The sequence below is a fragment of the Arvicanthis niloticus genome, chromosome 1 (assembly GCF_011762505.2).
Source record: "Arvicanthis niloticus isolate mArvNil1 chromosome 1, mArvNil1.pat.X, whole genome shotgun sequence".
NCBI classification, from domain to species: Eukaryota; Metazoa; Chordata; class Mammalia; order Rodentia; family Muridae; genus Arvicanthis; species Arvicanthis niloticus.
Window position 1 is genome coordinate 124,401,345 of NC_047658.1, and position 21,667 is coordinate 124,423,011.

Consider the following 21,667-nt stretch of genomic DNA (forward strand, 5'->3'; position numbering starts at 1 on the left):
AATAGCAGTCCTCTTGTAAAGGGCTTAGTTATTACTAGTTCAACTGTAGGAATTCTTATAGGATCATCATTAAGACTTAAGAAATCATCTATTGTCTATATAGCATCACTATAAAAAACAGTACATCTTCATGGATTTGCAGAAATTGCCCAAAAGGGAAGCTACTGCTTAGTGATTGTTATATAGTATCAGGAAAAGCATAATTGCGACACGCTACCTCGCCGATAAGGAGCACATCACACTCAAGATTCTTCTGACAGCGTCTTTTATTGTTACAGCTCTTTTAGTTAGAAGGATGCAAGATGGAGAACAAAGGAAGGACCCCAAGCCCCAGAATGTTCTGACTTATATACTATCAAAGAGACATGATCTGTCCTCATTGGCTTACAGACTGGGGTCTCATTTACATATCCACTGATAGTACTTTCAGCGGGAAAATTCGCGCCTACGCGTGCGCACAGCTGCAGACACCAAGGCCAAGAAGAACCAGGAACAGGAATCCAGCGCCATCTTATAATGGCGAGCGTATAGCTACTTCAGCAAACGCAGCATGGCTCCTAACACATAATAGCAGGAATTGTCCCTAAAGTGAAGTCCCTTTAGCCTTACCTAGAAGGGCTGGCTCCCCTATCAGAGTTTTACAGTCCATGGTAGAATCCTCTCAAGAAGGACACCTGCTAGTTTTTAGCCCCTCCTAAATGGCTCTTGTCATCCCCAGTCTTGAAATTTTCAATCTATAAAATCTAAAGTTTCAGTAAAGTCCTGTGTCTCACAGGTATTAAAATTTAAGCTACTCACAGTGGCACATGGTTATAATCCCAGCCCTCAGGAAGCTGAAGCAAAATGATTCTGAGTTTGAGGCCAACCTGTACTTCACAGCAGCAATACTGTCTCAAAAAAGTAATAAAATAAAATTTACCACTGGCTGTGTTAATCTGTCAAAGGCATGTAGACAGTAAAAATGCATTTAAGGGCACGCATGTCATTTATGTGAAAGATAAATGTGTGTGCTGAAATGAACACTGGTGCTTGAGCATGAAGTAATGTTTATCTAAAATTGTGTAATTTGCCTGTGTATGGTGGTACAGTCCTTTAATCCCAGCAACAGGGAGGTAAAAGCAAGTAGATTTCTGAGAGTTCAAGGCCAGCTTGGCCTACTTGTTTCAGGCCAACATAATAGAGAGACCCTTTCTCCAACCAAAACAAAACAAAAACGGAAAAAATCCTTAATTAAATAATTAATTTAATTATTTATTGGGGGGCTGGTGAGATGGCTCAGAAGATAAAGTGTGCCTCCAAGCCTTTTCACCAAGCAGTGTAAAGAGAGTTGTCTTCTGACCTCTATACATGTACTGTGCCATAGCATGTGTTCTCTCGTTGTCTGTCTCTCTCTCTCTCTCTGTCTCTGTCTCTGTCTCTCTCTCTCTCTCTCTCTCTCTCTCTCTCTCTCTCTCTCTCTCTCTCTCTCTCTCTCTCTCTCTCTCTCTCTCTGCTGTAAAAGCCCAGCCTGCAGAGGAAGAAGCTGCAAGGCTTTGTGCTCTTTTCTGATGAGTATGAGGAGTGACTTGACTCAAACGTGCCCTCCATTAGCGTCTCCATGTATGGAAACATGCTAGCCGAATTTCTCCAGAAATCACCAGGGCTTTTGTCACCAGGTCAAGCTTGAAAGTCTTGCCCTAGGGAAACACACTTACAAGTGCTGAGAAAGAAATACTATATTGTTGCAGCCATGTCCACTCCACGCTTGGCGGCCACTGTTTCCCAGCCCAAGCTGCCTCTCCAATCTGCGGGTCAGGGGGGAGAGGGGGGGTGGAGGGAGAATAAAGGGGAAGAGACTGGAAGAATGGAGACAAGACAGAGGTTCTGATCAAGTCTCTAGTCTCCTTTATTGAAGGGAAATCTAGGGTATTTATACGCTTTTGCCACGTGCCTTGCAGGTGTTGATATGACGTAAGCCTTACAGGCTTGTATGGCATGGATAGCACGTGGACAGCACGTGAACTGCATGCCTTGCAGGTGTGGCTACCACGTGCGCCTTGCAGCTGGGGGCAGTAAACAGCAAAACAAAATATGTGGGATATCAGAGTGTGCTTCAGCTGTTGTAGGCTGTTGAAAAACAAGTCTCATGTCAGGGTATATGGCTCAAGATGGCTGCAAAGCTGATAGCCGCTTTCTGCTAAAGTCGGCCCCCAACACTATATTGTTTGCCAGGCAGAGTGGTGCACACCTTTAAATCCAACACTAGGGAGGCAGGTACAGGTAGAGTTCTGTGAGGTCAAGGCCAATAGAGTCTATTTAGTAACTTCCAGACCAGCCAGGGCTACACAGTGAGTCCACATCTTTAAAACAAACAAACAAAAGCTAGACTTTTCTCTCCAGGCTGTTAGTTTGTTTTATCCGTCGTCGTACAGGTGTGCATTCAGTGAAACATGGAGAAGGGTCCACTGAAGACCAGTGGAGAGCCAGGTACCAGCTGACTCGGGAATGTGTTTATGTGCGTATCCGTTGTCATCACCGTATCCTGGATATGCTTAGGAGCAATTAAGTAACTTTGATTTGAATGCTTAAGGGACAGTGAAGCTCCAAATAAATGTAGTTTAGAAAATACAGAGTGAAGCCCGGCTTTGTGCTTAACTTATGTTTAACTCAGAACTTACATTTTTGCTTATGAATGAATTTTTTGGTGGAAATTTATTACAGTATATCAGATGCAACCTCATCATCTAGACCCTGATTACTTTCTTTTCAAACCTAAGAAGTTATTTCAGCAGTTACTCTTATTGCTGTTGTCTTCTGCTTGCCGTCCTGAGCGTTGGCAAAATGAAAACAGGTGTTGAGTGTTGTGAAGCATTGCATATAAATCCTGACAACTCGGCTTTAATGCTCAGAAGCACACAGAAGATGGATTGGACCAAGAAAGCAGCCAGGTCACCAAGTGTGTCATCAGTAACTCACTGTGTTTCTGATTTCCTTTTTCCCCAGAACCGAATGGAGGAGAGCAAAGCACTCTTTAGAACAATTATAACATACCCCTGGTTCCAGAACTCCTCTGTGATTCTGTTCTTAAACAAGAAGGATCTTCTAGAGGAGAAAATTATGTATTCCCACCTAGTCGACTACTTCCCAGAATATGATGGTAAGTGGCCACCCTCTGCCAGCCTCACAGCTAAGAAACACTTGTGCTGTTACACTAGGACAGGAGGCAGCGTGGTACAGTCCCCGAGCCATGAGCCTGGGGGGTCAGCGGGGAGGCAGCAAAGTGTAGCCCCTGGAGTCATGTGCCTCTTGGGGCTAGAGGCAACACAGTACAGTACCTGGAGTCACAGGGTCCATGAGGACATGTATGCTGTTCTCTGTTCTCTGACTTGTAATGACATAAAACATTTTACATCATTAACATTAACTAACGTTACCAGTTATGGGAAAGCAACAAGGTCTCTGATGTTTCAGAATAACCAGCTCAGAGAAGGAATAATTCACTAGATTTTTTTGATCAGCAATTATAATTTCCAATTTCCCTCCCTTTCATTTTGTTACCTACCTCTGCCTCTCCTTGGTTAGGAGCTCACCTCTGAAGTAGGTGTAATGAATTCACTACTTTCTGTTGTTGACCATGACTAAGGAACTTAGAAGGTAGAATTTACTTGGAATTATAATTTCAGAGGGGAAAAAGCCCATCATGATGGGGAAGCATGATAGCAAGCTTCCGGCATGATGGTCAGAGAAGGGAAACTGAAAGATCACATCTTTAAAACACATGCCAAAGCAAGACTGTAAAGTACAAAGCCCACTCCTAGTGACTTACTTCCCACAGCAAGCCACACTTCTTAAACTTACCTAGATAGCACCACCAACTCGGGGCCAAGTGTTGGGAGTATCCCAGCCGTTGAAGGATGTTCTCATTCAAACCACCACGTATCCTGAGGGTCAAATTCTAGTTTAGGCCCTTTCTACCTATAGTTATATTTTAGAGTCACTTGATGTTTCTGGCCCTTTAAGCTGTAACTATGAGAACTGATAGGGTAATAGAAAACAATTGTGATGTTAGTGTAGTACTTTGAGTATCCAGCAGCATTTACTTTAGGGGAACCTCACTAGCAAAAGGCCCGGGACTGATGGCCTAGCTAGGCGTTTTACTAAATGGAGAGGGGATCCCATCCTCAGTGCTGGCAATGTTCTTTAAGTACCTGTGCTGCTGCACTGGGGTCTGCAGCGCTCTCTTGAACTTGGCCTTGCACTGCTTTTACCATTGAAAAGTAGATCTCCTATCACTAATGTATAGTTCTGAACAGCAGGACATCACTGTGCTGAGGAAAGCTTGTTGATTAATTGTATCCACATCCAGCCTCTCAGAAGCCCCCTGTGCTTTGTAAAGCTTAAACCAGCTGTGGGCAGACCATACCAGAGGGTGCCTCCTGTTGTTGAAATCGAAGAAATCACTGCAACCACACATTTTCTTAGACCTACGTTGTTCCCACCACATCAGATATGAGTGGTGTTGACAGACATTAAATGATCTGCAAAGCCTAAGAGGCTTAGTCTCTGGCCTTTCATAGAGCTGGCCAAGCCCTAGTCCAGACAGTATGCACTGAGGATCCAGGTGCTACTCCTTACTGATGGCATTGCCTTGAACACATTTACCTCTGCCTGATTTCTTCCTGCATTCATAAGGACTGATTGAGTTGTGGGTAAATGACTTAGCATAGCACCTATCACAGAGTAGGGCCGCATCCCAAAGTGCTTACAGGGTAAATGTAACAGCAGAAATGACTACTACAAAGTGGCCTCATCAACAAAGGACATCTAGATATCTGTGGCATAGCAGTTTTGTCCTTGGAGATTAAGGGTCACTTGGCTTCATAGCTCTCCATGAAGATTTAAGTGCCCCTTTGCTCTGTATGCATGAGGTGCAGTGCTGGCTCAAGGAAGGGAATGTGGCATGCTTAAGAGCTGCAGTTTGCATCTCAAATGCATATGTACCATTGGGTGTGCAACAGCATGTTCATCTCCAGGCACATTTTCCTGTTTGCCTGGTTGTTAAAAGAACAAATGCTGTCTTAACCTGGACAGCAGTTTCTCTTTGCTCCTTCTATTTTCTCACTAACCCAGGAGCAAATAGGAAATGCTTCAATCTTACTTAGGAAGTGGTGGGAGGAAATTACTATATATGGTGTACCTGCTCCCTCAATAGCAGACCAGTACGGTGAGCGCCTGCTGTGAGAACAGGAGCCAGAACCAGCTGCCTCGTACGTGCATACTCTCTCTTACACCCAGAAGGCAGACTTCATTTCTCTCCAGAGTTGGTGAGAGTCAGTGGACAGTGGATAGAAAGTGACCACACCATACATAGCAGTAGCACTGTGGGCCCCTGTTTTCCTGCTTCAATACAGACAGATAGCGTTGTGCAGCCACAGAGTAGAGGCCCTGAGCCTGCCTGCTTGCCTGCAGCCACATGATGGCTGGCCACACAGCAATCAAGGGTTTCTGGGGAGGTCTCTGCAGGACTGCCGCTTTCTGTATATTGTCCTGGACCCTTAAAACTACAAATGGTTTCCTTCCAAAGGAAGGAATGTTTTGTAATGTTTTGGAATTTGAAGATGATTTTTTTAACTATTGACTTTCCACAATGGACATATAATGTCCAGAGGAAATATGGCCACAGCTAAGTTAACAAAGGTGATGATTTTGTTATTCTTGGGAAAATAAAGTTGTCGTTTTATGAGATCCAAAGGCCTTGGAGGACGAACTAAGACTGAAAACGCTCCTCAGTACACTATAGTGAGAACCTGATAATAAGCTGATTTACAGTATTTCTGGTGTCACAGATGTAGATGTCTTCCTTTCTAGGGCATAATCAGATGAATGCCATCTCTGTTTCTCTTCAGGAAGAGAAATTACTATGTCCACATAGATTTGAACTGCAGAATTGTTCCTAGAGACCTTGGAATTCTAGGCCTGCTGAGATGTGTTCAAATAGCATAATATATGCTTAAAAAACTGCGAGTGCACTTCAGTGAACCTGAATCTATTTCTGATATTCTATAGACTAAACACAAGAAAAAAACGTTGGAGTCTTTTTCTTACCAAGCAGAATAAGAATAATAGTTAAGAAAATGGCAGGCTTCTTACATCCTGCCAGTCTGTTAGTCTTCATTTCAAGTGTTTTATGCTGCTATAGACACAGTTAACATAATGCATTGCTAAGGACTGTTTCATGTATGTAACATCTTAATAATGACACCTTTTTGTTTTTCATGTTAACAGCCTTAGTCACTGACTCAAAGCACCCTTGTTAATACTCTACAAATGAGAAGACACCGAGCTTCATAGCTCTTTGTTGCAGCTTCCAAAAGTGTAAGATGTAGGTTTGAGCCCAAATCTGTAATAGGATTCATCTGAAAGTTCTCAGGCTGTCTGCCTAAGACTCAGGATGAAGGTCCTTAGCACTGGTAGTTAGTTAGGCCTCAGCAGTGTTCCTTTGCATAGAACAAACCCACATTGTAAATCCCAGAAGGTCCTGCCCTGGAGGGAGGAATCAACATACCCCTTCACTGTATGGAACTAGCTTGAAACTTTGGAGAACAACAGGGGTATGCAGTGGCACAGTGTTAGTACCTGAAAGATGATGGTATTTTGATGTTAGTAATTTAGAAGTTTTAAACTCACACTTGCTAAAATCCAGTTAAGTGTTAACCTGATGGATTGAGATGTGACTGTGATTGGTCCTGCACACAATTAGTAATGGCTCAGGGTATGTCACACTAAAATATCATACAGAACATTTAAATTATAATTGAAGTATGAAATCTCATGACATTAATTACGTTTATGACACTCGGCAGCTATTGCCAATGTTCCCACCACTCTAAGCAATAACACCTCATTGCCCCTTCCTTCCCCCAGTTGGCATGCTGTCCCTTTACTCCTCTCTGTCTCTATATAAGATACAGGCTATAAGTCAAGTCGCACAGTGTTTGTCTATGTCCAGCATGTTGGTTTAAGAATAGTATTTTCAAGGTTCATACTTGGTATACCTTTGATTATTACTTCCATTTCTTATGTCACCTTTGGCTTATCCAGTCCAATTGAGTCACTTCTACCTATTAGTACTTATGAGGAATGGTGCTGTCAATTCACCTACAAAAGGTCCTCCTTTCAGCTCATTTGGAGTATGTTCTCCTACTAGACAGATTGCTAGGTTGTATGGGAATTTTATCTCAGCTTCTTGGGGAGCCACTGGGCTGTTTCCATACAGGGTACGCCATTGCTCATGTGCCAGTGGCAGACAGGTGCACATGTGACCTGTTGCCAAGACTTATGCTTTCCCTTTTTAAATGATGACCAGGCTAGCTAGCAGATGGGAAGACTACCTCATGATTTTACTTGGCATTTCCCTAAATGAGTATTAGAGTTAGACTTTATGTATGCTCACTGGTTGTATGTATACCTTCCTTTGCAAAACTGTCCACACCTTTTGTCCAGTTTATATAATCTTTATATGTTCTAGGTGCTACATCCTTATCACACATATGAATTGTATGTATTTTTCACTTGGTAATGTACTTTGATAACAAAAGGGATTTTTATTTTGATAAGGTTCAGGTTATTTTTTCTTTTACTGCTTTTGTATTGGGGCTGTATCTAAGAATCAACTACAGAATTATTATACAAGTGTGTTGGTTAGTTTTTTGTCAGCTAAACTCATGCTAGGGTCATCTTTTTAAAAGGCCCCTTAATTGAGAAAATACCTCAATCAGAATGGACTATAGACAAGGTTGGAGGACATTTTCTTGATGGTGATTGATACAGGGTCTAGCACAATGGACAGTCACTCCCCCAAGCGGGGCCCTGAGCTGTACAGGAGTGAAGTGAGTGAGCCTTGAGGGATAGGCCCGTAAGCAGCACTCTTCCACAGCGTCTGCTTCAGTTCCTGCCTCACTCCTGCCTCCTGACCACCAATCATAATGCACTGTGAGCTGAAACAAACCCTCCTCCCCAGGTTGCTGTGATCTTGATGTTCATCACCACAATAGAAAGCAAACTAAGACAAAAAGTGTTTTAGTTTTATTCTTGTTGCTGTGAAAAATATCCCAACAAAAGGCAACTTCAGGGAGAAAACTGGTTGTTTGGCTTATAAATCACAGGTTACAGTTCATCTTTGGGGGGAAATCAAGGCATGAGCTCAAGCAGATAGTCACATGGCATCCATGGCCAAGAGCAAAGAGGAGAAATGCATCCTTCTTGCTGCATCTAGCGTTCTCTTGTTGTATGTGTGTAGTTTAGGACCCCCTGCCTAGGGAATAGTGCCCCTAACAATTTTCTGGATCTTCTTAAATCAGTTAACCAATCCTCCACAGATATACCTATGGAATAACCTGATTTAGATAATCCCTCAACTGAGACTTCCTTCTCAGGTGATTCCAGATTGTGGCAAATTGACATTTAAAAACAACCATGACAAATTTATTCAAATAAAACTGTGTATGACTATGTATGTGACAATGTATGAGGCATGAGAAACAACCTTGCAAGCATAAGACAATGCAAACTAGTACATACCATCACACGGTGAATTTAGCATAGCTCTGGGATACAGATTAGGACATGGGACAAAACATGCTCGTTGAGCAAATAAGCCAATGTGGATCACATAACACACTTTGCTTCTCCTCTCTCTTGGCACAGGACCCCAGAGAGATGCCCAGGCAGCTCGGGAATTCATTCTGAAGATGTTCGTGGACCTGAACCCCGACAGTGACAAAATCATCTACTCCCATTTCACATGCGCCACAGATACCGAGAACATCCGCTTCGTCTTTGCTGCCGTCAAGGACACCATCCTGCAGCTGAACCTGAAGGAGTACAATCTGGTCTAACCGTGCCTCCCAGACACCATTCTTCCCTTCCCTGTGGGCTGTTGAAGTAAACAAGAGGGACTGTATTTCTGTGGAAAACAATTTGCATAATACTAATTTATTGCCGTCCTGGACTCTGTGAGCGCGGCCACAGAGCTGTAGTAAATATTATGATTTTATTTAAACTATTCAGAGGAAACAGGATGCTGAAGTACAGTCCCAGCACATTTCCTCCTTTTTTAGGCAAACCTTGACTCGATGTATTTTAAATTTTCAGTCATTCACTCACAGTATAAAAGCACTCCTGTCCTTCGTGTTCTCTCTCTCTCTCTCTCTCTCTCTCTCTCTCTCTCTCTCTCTCCCTCCCTCTCTCCCTCTCTCTCCCTTTCCTTCTTCCTCCTCCTCTTTCCTGTTGACCAAAACGAAGCTGGTTTTTTTCTTCCTACTCCTCATCTCCCTGCTGATTTTATTTTCCCTCATTACCACGGCCTTTACCCTAATTCCATTCTTGGGCAGTTTCTCTCTGAGTGATGCGGTCAGGACGGTGTCATTTAATTGAAGCCGCCTTCCATCAGCTTCCTTTACCAGTGGTTCTGCTGAAGGCAGGAGCATATGTATTACTACTATGGTTTAAATGTATCTCTGGATGCACATCACATCTAGTATTTCTTTTTCCATACATACATACATACATACATACATACATATATATGGATAATATATATATATTGTCTTGTCTCACTTGGACTAGGACAGTAGGTGCCTATTGATGGTTAAGAGTCATGTCTTCTGGGTGCAGACCTTCAGCCACAGCTGGATTGTTCAGAGAAATGCATGGAAGTCGGAGTGTGAGGGCACAGGCTGTGAAGAAGTCCTTGCTTCTCCGGTCGTGTGCCGCGTCCTTCAGCTCTTCCTTGCTTCCGTTTATTTCTCTTTAGGTTTTTCGCCCTTTTTAAACCACAGATGCCAAATGATATGCCAACAGACACTACATTCCCCAGCAGCTGCTGCCAGGGCTCTCTTGTAGCTTCTTGATTTTCTGTTTGTTTCCAGCTTTCCTTTGCTCTGATCTTCTTTTGTATTTGGGCCATAATTTTAAAATAATTTTTATTATGGGTATGTGTTGCCAAAGCCAGATTTTTATAAGGCAAAATAAATTAAGAATTTAAACAGTAAAAGCCAGCGTCTCAAAATGTCAGCATTAAGACAGTGAGAGAGACGACAGCTGGGTGTGAACCGGAAACACACATTGCCAAACAATTGCTAACCGAGCTGCTGCTTCTCATGGTCCGTTCTTTTCTTTGCCCTTAAGGTCAGTGCCAGTGTCCAGATGAGCAGTGTAGAGAAGTACCCCGTGTGGTTTGTCAGGAGGTCTGCTTATATCTCTTTACTGGCGCTAGTTTTATTAACTCTTTATGTTCTTTAAGTTTGAGTAAATCTGCCAAGAACACTGGTTGATAGTATTATCCTGAAACCTTTGATTTGGGGGGAAAATAGTGAGCTGTCTTTACTACCATCAGGATCTTGAATCGGAAGATTTGTGGGCTTATTCAAAAGTCACCAGTCAGTGTTCCGTCAAGCATGTATTCATGTGATGATCACACTAGGAGAGATGTTTGGAATTTCTCCATGTGCAATTTGTCAGCAGGTGCATACTGTGCCGAACACGTGTGAGTGAGCCTGTCGAGCAGCCTGCATCAGTATGTGATTTAAGTAGATAGCGAGCACTCTAAGGCTGCTGGGAAGTTAGACCTCAATGCTGGTCTCATTAGCGCTTAACACTAATCTCAACTTCCATATAAATCACTTTTCTTGAATAACAAAGCTGGGAGAGTGAACAGCTCTCTGTATGAGCACTGAAATTGCTGACTTGTGATGAAGTGTTCTCTCCCGTCTTTCTTATCCCTTGCTCTAGAAAGCCCCTGTAATTTAATCAACAGACTGCCTGTAGGTATAGTGCAATTATGAATGCTCTGATTGTTGTACATACATCTCTCTTGATATTGCAACATCCATACTGGCTTTGTAATCATTAATTTTTTGGCAGATTGAATGTGCTGTATTGATATGTATCTATGTAATTGTATTGTATGTCTTATAGCTAATTCACATTTTGAATAATGTTATTTTATTTACTTTTTTAAGAGAGGAGAATGTAAATTTGTCAGTTTATTTCTGACTAGGGATATTTTTTTTCCATTTAGAAAAGAAGAAAAAAAAACCCTTACTATCGTACAGAGCGGTACTAGCATCGTGCTGTCTAAAATCATTTGCACATTCCTGAGTAGAGGTGTGCTGACCTAAGACCCAAAGGTAATTTCATAGCAAACACAACATCTGTCAGAGCTTTTATACAAACACAGAGACCAACTTTGTAGACCTTTTGCCATTTGACCTGGGGTTGGAATATGAGCTTTTATACGATTCATATTCTTATTTGGCAAATGCACAGTTTAGCATTACCTCTCTGGTGGCCTTTATTAGAAAGGCAGTTTTAGAAGCTATTGTGACCCACTAAGGAAATGTTTTATCAGCTAGAGACCACTGCTTGCCTGAAAGGGCAACCTTAAATTTGGTGCAGCAAAAAAAAAAAAAAAAAAAAAAAAAAAACAAAAAAAAAAACAAAAAACACAAAAAGACAAAAAAAGAAGAAAAAAGTAACATTTGATGGCCTGCAGTGTATAGAGAAAACCTCATCCCATGATCATAAGTGTTAACAGTCCTAAGGAACGGAGCTGTTCTGTCTAATAGAGCTGTAGTGGATGTAGTTGAGCCATGCTGATATCAAGCTCAGAGCTGCTGAGTAAAGCAGGGAGAGGTGGCCACGTTGTCTTTATGAATTGAGGATGCAGCTTGCTGTGCAGAGTTGAAGTCTGTGGCCTCACTGCGCATCCTGGGGTGCATGACAGGATCCCTTCTTTTGAGAAAGGAAAACATTGATCACCCTAGCTGCAGTGATGCCTGGACACCTAATTGTATCCACACTAGTCAATGAAGCTAAAACTAATTTCGTTGTTGTTTCTCGTTTGGGGTTTTATTGACGGGGCGAGGGGCGGGAAGGGCTTCTCAGTTTTGTACAAAAACAAAGTTTACTCATGCTTTCTCTTCTATTGTGATAGCAAGCGTTCCCGTTGTCGACGCTCTAAGTAATGGGGGCTTGTGATGAGCGTTATGGTGACTTGGGCATGTCTTACTCAGAAGCAAAACACAGACCACAGAAACCTTTCCTCAGCATACCAAGGCAAGCAGCCATCTCATGAGTCACTCAGCACATGAGTGTGCCGTTTACAGATGATGTCTCCCTTTTGTGTGTGATGCGGCAGTTCCCACCCACAGAGAATTCCTATTTGTAAATTGGAGGTTTATACTATGCCTTACAGAGCTTAAATTCAGAAGTCTGTGCCTCATGTCTGAAACAAAGGGAAAACACACGCCCCTGTACAGTCAGTCAGTCTTACAGAGCCTGTTGGATTTTCCTTATCGTTTCCTTGGGAAGAGCTCTGTTGAGGGTCCTGAGTAGCTGAGAAACTCTTCTTAGGAACCTGTGTATGGTGTTTACTGGCAGGTGGCATCCACAGCGATATTTAAAGAACACCTGGAACTTGGGGGCTTGGGGGTTTGGTTTGGTTTCGTTTCGTTTAGATTACATTAGCAGGCCTAATCGTTTTAAAAGGTAATTCAGCCAAAGGGCAATTTACTTTTTGTACTTCAGACTTATATTGATTGTCAAGTTGTACGAATTGTAATTTAAAAATTTATACTGCCACATGATTGTAAATTTTAGTTGTCTTAAGTAGGAATTGGTGAAAAGCTGTTTATGCTGGATTTGGGTCAAAATGACTTGATTATTTGCAAAAAAATAAAAATAATAATGGGAAGAAAGGGCTGCATAACAAGACACCGCAAGACTCAGATCCCCTCAGATGACCCCCAGCGCCCCTTTGTTTTCAGTTTCTCAAAAGAACGAATGAAGTGAAATATAGCAGAATGTTAACCCATATAAAAATAAAGTGTACCCAAATATTGTAATGTATATTGCTGCTCTTCTTAAAATTAAGTAAGGGTTTCAAGCCACTCAAATGGTAATTAACAGCATCTCAATTGATACAAATAAGGTGTACCTGGGCATACATTAATATTTTATTCCAAAGAGAAATCTTTGGTTAGAAACACATACAAAAATGGAAGCTAATAATGTGTGTTTATCTGTCTCCCTCCACACACTTCCAGCGTATGCAGTTACTAGATGTCCTGGCACTTGTGTCTTTGGGATTTCATTTTGGTTCTCGACAATTAGGAGAAACAGATGGCTTGGTTCCATGTGATTAGGCCAAGGTTTGGGAAGCCAGACACCTGCCATTCCACAGATAACTTGCTGAACGTCTACACTCTGGTTTTCTTGCAGTAGTACTGTCTCCTGCCATCTCCCTGCTTCTGCCACCCTGCAATAGCAGTCTTGCCTCTAGAGTCGTCTTGTTCAGAGGATGCATGCACACCTGATGCACAGTAGGTGCTCAGATATGTCCTCCCACCTCCCATATCTACCATGGAGACTCCATCACTCCATAAAATTTGAACCCAATGTTGAATAACATTTACATGTAAAAAAACAGCCACTAGGTAAAATCGGATCTTACTTAGGTAAAGGAATTCTGACTTTCATAGAAGCTTTGGTAGTCAGGAAGAAAACAGGAAGATCATTCAGCAAGCTGTTTGTGGGTTAGAAAAGAAAGTGGAAAAACACTATGTAAGTTTGTCCGGGTCACTTTCACTGAAACATGATTCTGGCAGATTTCCTCAAAGGACTCTAACCGAAGCCTCTTGCCAGACTCTGCATCCACCCTCGTGTTGGAAGCCCTGACTACATCTGTGTACTTAGGGAGTTTTGTCAAAAACATTTTTAACTTGCAGTATTTAAAAAAAAAATCATATTTACTGTTCTTAAAATGTCATTCAAATGCATGTATTGTCTATTGTTTGGGGATGGGAACTAGTTTTTCAAAAAAAAAAAAAAAAAAAAAAAAAAACACCTAATGTTGTATAATAATGCCCCGATGATCTTACTGGTTAAAAATACAGTATTTTCGGCCATAATCTTGTACTACAGTATTCTTCATTCTGAGTTTTGCTTCCCTTGAAATTGCCTAAGCCCCTCTGAGAATGCTCTGGTCATAAAATGCATTGCAACGCATCTTCACCCCCTCACTTCATAGGTCACACGCACTGTCCCAAAGTAGGCAGATTTTTAAAAGCACACACACAACCTTTTCCCATTTGTGTACAGTCAGAAACGTCGGTCCCTATAACGCAAATATGCATTGGTAGTACTTTCTGGATCTGTTCTTCAAAAACTGGCCCTGGATTGATTGTGGTCTGTTTAAGAATAAGTAGCTGCTCAGTGTAGGCCTCTGCAGAGCTGCTTAGCCTCACCCTGTCAAGCCAGCTTGAGGAGTAAAACCAGCCCTCCCCCTTTCTCCTAGGTAGGCTGTTAGGCAGCCCAGAGGATCAGCAGCACAGAGCCCCGCCTGACAGTTCTTCTATATCTAAATACTAGCAGTAAGCCGGCACTCTACAAGGAAAAAAGACGTAGCACAGATAAGCTCTGTGTCTGTGACGTCTGTAATGCATACATCTTTGAGATCTGCTAAGAACTAGCCTTTTCTTCCTCTGGGAGTTTTTTAAAGTACGGATAGTGATGTTAGAGTAGATGCTTAGATGTGGGCTACAGAGCACAGTAGAAGCAAAATCCGCTCCTGCTGTGACCACATCACACTGATGGCCCTGGGCTCACTCAGAAAATGTCCTGGCTACTCTACCCTACAGACTCCATGTTAGAGAACAACTGTGGTGTGTTCAATGGGTATGTTGAGCAATTTCTTGATGTTAAATTGCCCAACTTCTTGCTTTTTGGTTTAATTCTAAGCTGCTGCCTTAGTAATTGGTTTGGTAGTAGTGGAGGGTGAGTTTTGAGTGGTTTTTAGTCTTGGGAGACGAGTGATCTACATACTTGAACCTTCACGTTGAGCTGCTCCTTCCTAACATCCACCAGCCCCATAGACAGTAACTAGTTACCTGGACCTCAGAATCCCATTGTCTCATGGTCATGACTAACCGCCTCCAACTACTAAAAGTAACCAAACACAGTCCATTTTAGCAGACTCCGAGAGGTTTCTGCAAAATTCATTATAAACTGCTGGTTTCTTTACATCCATGGTACCTAGGAAAAACTGAAAAGATGTTTTCTATTCAGTTCTCCTGCCTTAAGACTTGAAATTCGACCAGTGCTCATATCCTCTCTGCCTGTTTTCAAGAGTGCAGTTCAAAGGCCGAAACAGTTTTCTGCCCCATAAGCCTGGGGATAAAAAGTAGGAAAGAAAATTATCCTCTTTAATTGAGAAGTTAAATGCACTGAACATTTTAACTGAAGTGAGTAGCCTGACCTGTCCCTGCTATGGTGTCCTGTGCAGCTCTGCAGGTGTTTTTGTAACTTAGATTGGTGGCAGTTTGCAGTTAGCCCAAATATGTGTATGGCAGATCTTTAAAGCATCTTTGGAAGTGAAAGGACCAGAACAAGACATGTGGCCAAGTGAAACTTGGCCAACTCTTGCTATCTGCAAATGGAGCCTCCACACTATGTCCCAGTGGCCACATAAATAGAAGAAGATGCTGTTCACATGAGGCCGGTAAAGGGCACACCGGAGGTGCAGGTCTCTTTTTCAGGGCTGGAGTATCAATGGTTATATTCTGAGACTAGGGTCACCCTAGCAAAGGTGGGCTGCTTTCTTTTTGTGAGTTAATAGGAGGCCCATTCCTGGGATATTCTGCTAAAAGAGTTAACAATGGAGACAGGGCTATTGGGTTGTACTGGTTTTCCTCGTATAAATATTCAACCTCACCCAATTTTACCTTCCTGTGTGACAGAGATGCTCACTATTGGCTCTCTTTGGTTGCACCTGTGTGCTGCTGTCAAGGCCTTGAGCTAAAAGCCTTTTTGTGCATGTGGAGAAGTCCCATAGGCCAGGCCATCTGGCATCTATTTTCAATTCCTCCTTAGGCACTAATAACTAAAAAATAATGGTACCATATTCGTGATGGGCAACAACCCTAGAAAGATAAAATATTTAGACTAAAAGAATGGCAAGAATGGATAGGCAGGCGCTTGAAGCTGGGAAGGAAACATGCAAAATTAGTTTATGTGTGTGAGCACATACCTAAGCAGTTAAGTCATTGTCTTATGAAGCAAATAAGGCCATAGATCGTTGATGTTAGTTGGGGTAGAACATTAAACCCAAATATTTTTGCTGTGTAAGTCAGTGTACATGCAGACTCTAACCATGACTTGGCCATAATGTGTGCACATACATGTACAGAGGGAGATTTGCTTACTCCTGTTGTTAATGGAAATCTTTTGATTCATGGAGAATTGGTCTGTATTTTTAATGTGATCGACACAGGAAAGGATGACAAAGATCCACTGTTAACTTCTTAAACTTTTTCTTCCCAGTCTTTTCAGATGCCAGCTTTTCAAAACTGATCTCTAGTTTAGGAAAGAAATCCAACTTTTAACTTCTCCGTGCTCTTTGTTCTGTTGCAGTGCTGGGGATCAAACTCAGGACCTTGCCTCTGCTAGCCTAGTGCTCTAGCACTGAGCTGCATTTCAACCCCTGCATTAAACTTGTTTAAAGGCTGGGATTCATAAGTGGGATGTCTATGGCTGAGGGATGAGGAGGCAAATATCCAGCAGAAACAGGGAGGAGAGGTTTTAGAGCAGATAGATGCTAGATACAATCTGCCAGGCCTGTGGGTGTTTGGTTCACACAGCGCTGTTCCCATTCCTGAGATAAATCTATCCTGAGATAGATTGCACAATACAACATGCATGCTTTACAAAATGCTTGTACAGATGACAAATTCTGACAACTACACAATCTGGGGGTTGTGGTTTTGGATTATTATTTTCAAAACAGCCTTTCTATATGCAGTGGTACATACTGTAGATCATTGCAGATAATCCTTTTAGGGGCTATCCACATCTTTCTAGCATTTTCTAACCACAATCCAATAACCAGCATTTATCTTATCCTCAAGAATTATCAGGGCCAATTGAATGACGAACTGCATCATGAGAGCTAAAAAACACTTTGCTGTGAATGGACTCCCAGCTATAATGCAAGGCTAAGATCCAAAATGTAATGCCTGGGCCCCCAGTGTGAAATGAAATGTCAAAATAAAGACTCCTGTTTCATGAGTCGCAATGCCTCTAACAGTCACAGGGATAAGCGAGTCTCTCTATGTCCACTTATGTGCATATGCATATGTACCAGGTTACGATCAGAAGCCTGATGTCTGACTGTAATCATCGCAAAGAACATTGTCATTCCTGGATACTACTAGCAGAGCATTTTCTCAAGACAAATTCATTTTAATTGTTGAAGAAAAGTGAGCTTGATGTTTCAGCTTTGTTTTCCTTACATGTCACGGGAATCAGTATTCCTTTCTGCCATGTGCCCATCCCAGGCTACTTTGTCCTGAATGCCCTCTACACCAGCCTTGAATGTCTCCAGTGGTACCAAGGAAGCTTGCTTCTGGGAGGCACCAAGGCACTTTCTCATTCCTCTAGGACAGAGGATATTGCTGGAGGTAAAGGCAGAGTGAACAGAAGGAAGGGCATTTGGTCACAGTATTGGCACATAAAGTGACCTAATTGCTTGGAGAAAGTCAGAAAAGCAATGGTTTTTTTTGTTTTTTTTGTTTTTTTTTTTTTTAAAGTTACAGAAGGATAGGAGCATTACCAAGGCCATATTTCGAGATATAAAATATGTTTAAAATGTTTTCCTCATTTTTGGTGGTTAATAAAGGTATATATGTACTGGACACAGAAAATTAAAGAAATGTCAGGATCTTTGGTTTAATATAGTTGAGTGAAACATTATTCAAAGACATCTACATAAAAGAATTTGTGCCCGTGTTGCTAAAATTAAAGTGAAACTCTTGTAAAATCAGGGGGTGGGTGTGGAGTGCGGTAAGTCCACTTCTATAGAATTCAAGACTGAAAAACTAATTTAGTGATATTACCTATAAGCAGTTAAAACATCTTACGAAACCATCTTGTAGGAGGGTAAAAAGGGAGTAGAATGCGTGAGAAAGTCAAAGAGTCATATTGAGAACAAAACTAATACATGCAAGTCTGTGTAAAAATAGACATACATAATTTAAATGAATTCTCTCATCTGGGTTGACAATACTCCCTCCAAGAGCCAAAGACAACCTAACAACCCCAACATGAGGCATAAGTAACTTTCTCTTGAGTTGTTGGTCTGGGTTGTCCAAGACATGCCCAAAACATTACTGATGAATGATATTGCCCTTGGTTGCCCTCTCCCAAGTAGTGGCAGGACAGTCCTTACTGCTGAAGACACTGTGCACTTCAGGCATAGGCTCCAGATGCCACTAAGCTGGAACTGACCTGAATGCCTCTTCCCTGAGGACTAGTTTTCATGGTGGCAGAAGGTACCATGAAAGCTTCCAAAGCATGGAGATGGCCAATAGTCCTAGCTGTGAGGCCTATGAACCAACACAACAGCCAGCATGTCGAGAGAACCCTAAGCATACAGTAATGGCACATATACCTTAACAGTAACCAACTAATTGTACTTAAGACCCACTAAACAAAAGGGAAATCACTCCTGGTACTGGAAACCTAGGCAACTACCCATAGCTACTAAAGTCATAGGTCTTGAAAGAGAATCTCTAACCTCCATTTTTCTATACCAACATAATCCCTAACTACACTCTAAATATTTGTCTTTATACCCACAGATAAAGGTAATCCTCACCCCTCATCAACAAACATGTCTCTGCAACAGATGGAGACCACTACAGAAAACCGTAACTTATCTAAATGCAGAGTTGTGGTGCCTAGTCCCAGTGGATATGTCTATAAAACAATTCCTGAGCATAAGGCTCCAGGAACATTGTAGATGGGGCTAAAAGATTGTAAGAGCAAGAGGATCAGGGAGTTTGCTATGAAACTTGTAATGTCAAAAGCTACACAAAGCCTCACTAACATGACTATATATATATATATATATATATATATATATATATATATATATATATATTCATATATATATGACTCTTCATCTCCTCTTCATCTCCATCTCCCTCTCCCTCCTCCCTCCTCCATCCTCCCTCTCCATCTCCCTTTCCCTCCTCCCTCTTCCTCTCCCTCCTCCCTCTCCCTCTCCATCTCCATTTCCCTTTCCCTCCTCCCTCTTCCTCTCCCTCCTCCCTCTCCCTCTCCATCTCCATCTCCCTCCTCCCTCTTCCTCTCCCTCCTCCCTCCTCCCTCTCCATCTCCCTTTCCCTCCTCCCTCCTCCCTCTCCCCTTCCCCTCCCCCTTCCCCTCCCCCTCCCCCTCCCCCTCCCACACACACACCCCTCTACTATACCATATCAAGACTGGAAAAACAAACAGAAAAAATAGTTCTCAGGCATACTAAAAGGCAGGGATAGGGCAGATGCAGTTTGCTGAGACAGGGCAAGTTTCAGACCCAACTCAGTTATGGCAAGAAAGTCAGAATTATTGGAGTGAGAGCTGAAAATGATGACGGTCCTGTCTAGTTTTATGTCAACTTGACACACCAGAGTCATTGGAGAGGCAGGGAGCTTCAATTGAGAAAATACTTTCATAAGCAAGCCTGTAAGACATTGTCTTAATTACTGAATAAAGACAGTGGACTCAGCCCACTGCAGGTGGGGCCACCCTGGGCTCTGGCTGGAGGGTCTGCCTTCTAGAAGAGAGCAGGCTGAGCAGGCCATGTGGTGTAAGCTAGTAACCCCCACCCTTTCCATGGCCTCTGGCAACAGCTCCTGCCTCCAGGTTCCTGCCGTGCTTGAATTCCTGTCCTGACTTCCTTCAGTAATGGACTACAATGTGGAAATGTAAGCCAAGTAACACCCCCACACACATGACCCACAATTTGCTTTTGGTCATGTTGTTTTAGCACATCAATAGAAATGACAGTGATTAATATGCTATGGACTCTTAATGAAAAACGGAGACAACATGAAAAATGACAGACAAGGTAAGCTTGGAGATGGAAATTCTAAGAATGTTCTAAATGCTGGAAATCATGCTACTGACCCGTTAGTAGACCAAACACCAGTGAGGAGGAACCTCTTCGTCTGAGACTATATCAATGGATACAATACCAAAAAAGCAGAGTAACTGAGTTTGATGCCAGTTTGATCTACATAGTGAGTTCCTATCTATCCCAAAGTACAAAATAAAACAAAAACAAAATGTATGATACATAGAATATTTGGGGAAAATAGAATTTTCCAAAACAATGTTAGATGTTCATACTGAACCCTATCCTTCAGGCATGACATAGTTATTACCATCTTGAAATCAGAGTGGCTGCTTATCCACAAAAGACCCTCATAAGATGGGGTCTGTTGTCCCTTTGAGTGGAAGACAGACTATAAGGCCCTCACCTTATATAAAAGAATAGTCACTCCAGCCCCTCGATGCCCTGCCACCAGCTGCATGGAAACCTGCTCGGCTAAACTTAATGTCAGGAGGTGCTGGACGTTAAACGGATGGAAAGCTAACTGAATGGGGATTCCACCTACGTGAAGTTATTCCTTAGCCTGGGGTGGGACTTCTACAATACGTCTGTTTGGGGTCACCTACACTCCTGTCACCTACCTCCCACCCCCATTCTTCTCTAAGCCCAAATACACTCATTGACTCACCAAGGTAGACTTGGATGTAGTTGTTTGTTTGCTCTGTCACTGGTTCTCTCTCTGGAGTGAGCAGTTCATGCCTCCTCAGGAAAAATGATGCGAGCGCGGCATCTGGACAGCGATATGACAGATGCAAAGGTGAATGGAAGGAGCCATTTCACTGTCTCTGCTGTGGGTAATGAGGCATGCAGCTACCTGGAGGTGGAGTGTCTGTAGGGCCAGGTCCTTGTGGCTGTCCTCCACCGTGACATGGAATGGCGTACAGTCTGTTGTAGTAGCAACTGCAGAGGCCCAAATATGGGTGGTGAGGCACACAACTGAGGATTAACTGTCTTGCCCCCAGGGAAGGTCAGATTGAAGAGTACGGAGGAAATGGGCCATTTTGTTCTATAGCCTATGAAGTTTCATACCTTGATGGATTTGAGCCACCAGAAGATACAGAGATACCAAAGCAAAACAAACAAAAAACAACTGCCTGATGGGCCAGGGAAAGGATTACAATCATTGAAAACAGATGTTGGCCAGGGATATAAGGAATCTGCTTTGGGAGTCACAGCCTTGCAAAAGATAATAATGTTACCAGGAAACATAAATCTATAAAACCACCACATCTAAGAAATTGGGGAAAAATAGTCATAGAAAATGGATTTGTTTCTAGTTTGGCCAAATGAGGAAGAAGAAGATTCTTTTTGTTTCTGTCAGCATCATTAGAGTCTGTCAGGCCCTGGGACACAGAGCCAGGTTAGCAGTTAAAGAGAGAATACAGCCCTGCTCCCCCCTAGCCCATGCTAGACAGAATAACACAAGCTAGCCTGCCCAGGCCACTGGGGGTAGGGAGATTCACTGAGGCAGAGACCCACAAAACCCAAGGATGAAGAAGCAAGAATATTCCTGGACTAGAAAGCACTGAATAAGGTAGTGCCTGCCATCTACAGCACTGTAGGCAATGTGGCACTTTTGAAGAAAACAGAACAATGAGATCTTCCCTTCCCATGCTGTATTGAACCTTACTAACTTCCCTTTTAAGTACACATTTTGCCACTGGAACCTGAAACCGATTC

General features: G+C 42.5%; 1 protein-coding gene across 1 annotated transcript in view; it reads left to right on the forward strand.

The window, feature by feature from the left end:
* Positions 1-10,334, forward strand: part of LOC117705469 (guanine nucleotide-binding protein G(q) subunit alpha) — a 251,580-nt gene extending 241,246 nt beyond the window's left edge. Inside the window, exons 6-7 of the mRNA XM_034498153.2 lie at positions 2,983-3,136; positions 8,686-10,334. Coding sequence (XP_034354044.1) covers positions 2,983-3,136; positions 8,686-8,876 — 345 coding nt within the window. The 3' untranslated portion in view covers positions 8,877-10,334. The remainder of the gene's footprint in view (positions 1-2,982; positions 3,137-8,685) is intronic.
* The last annotated feature ends 11,333 nt before the right edge of the window (positions 10,335-21,667 follow it).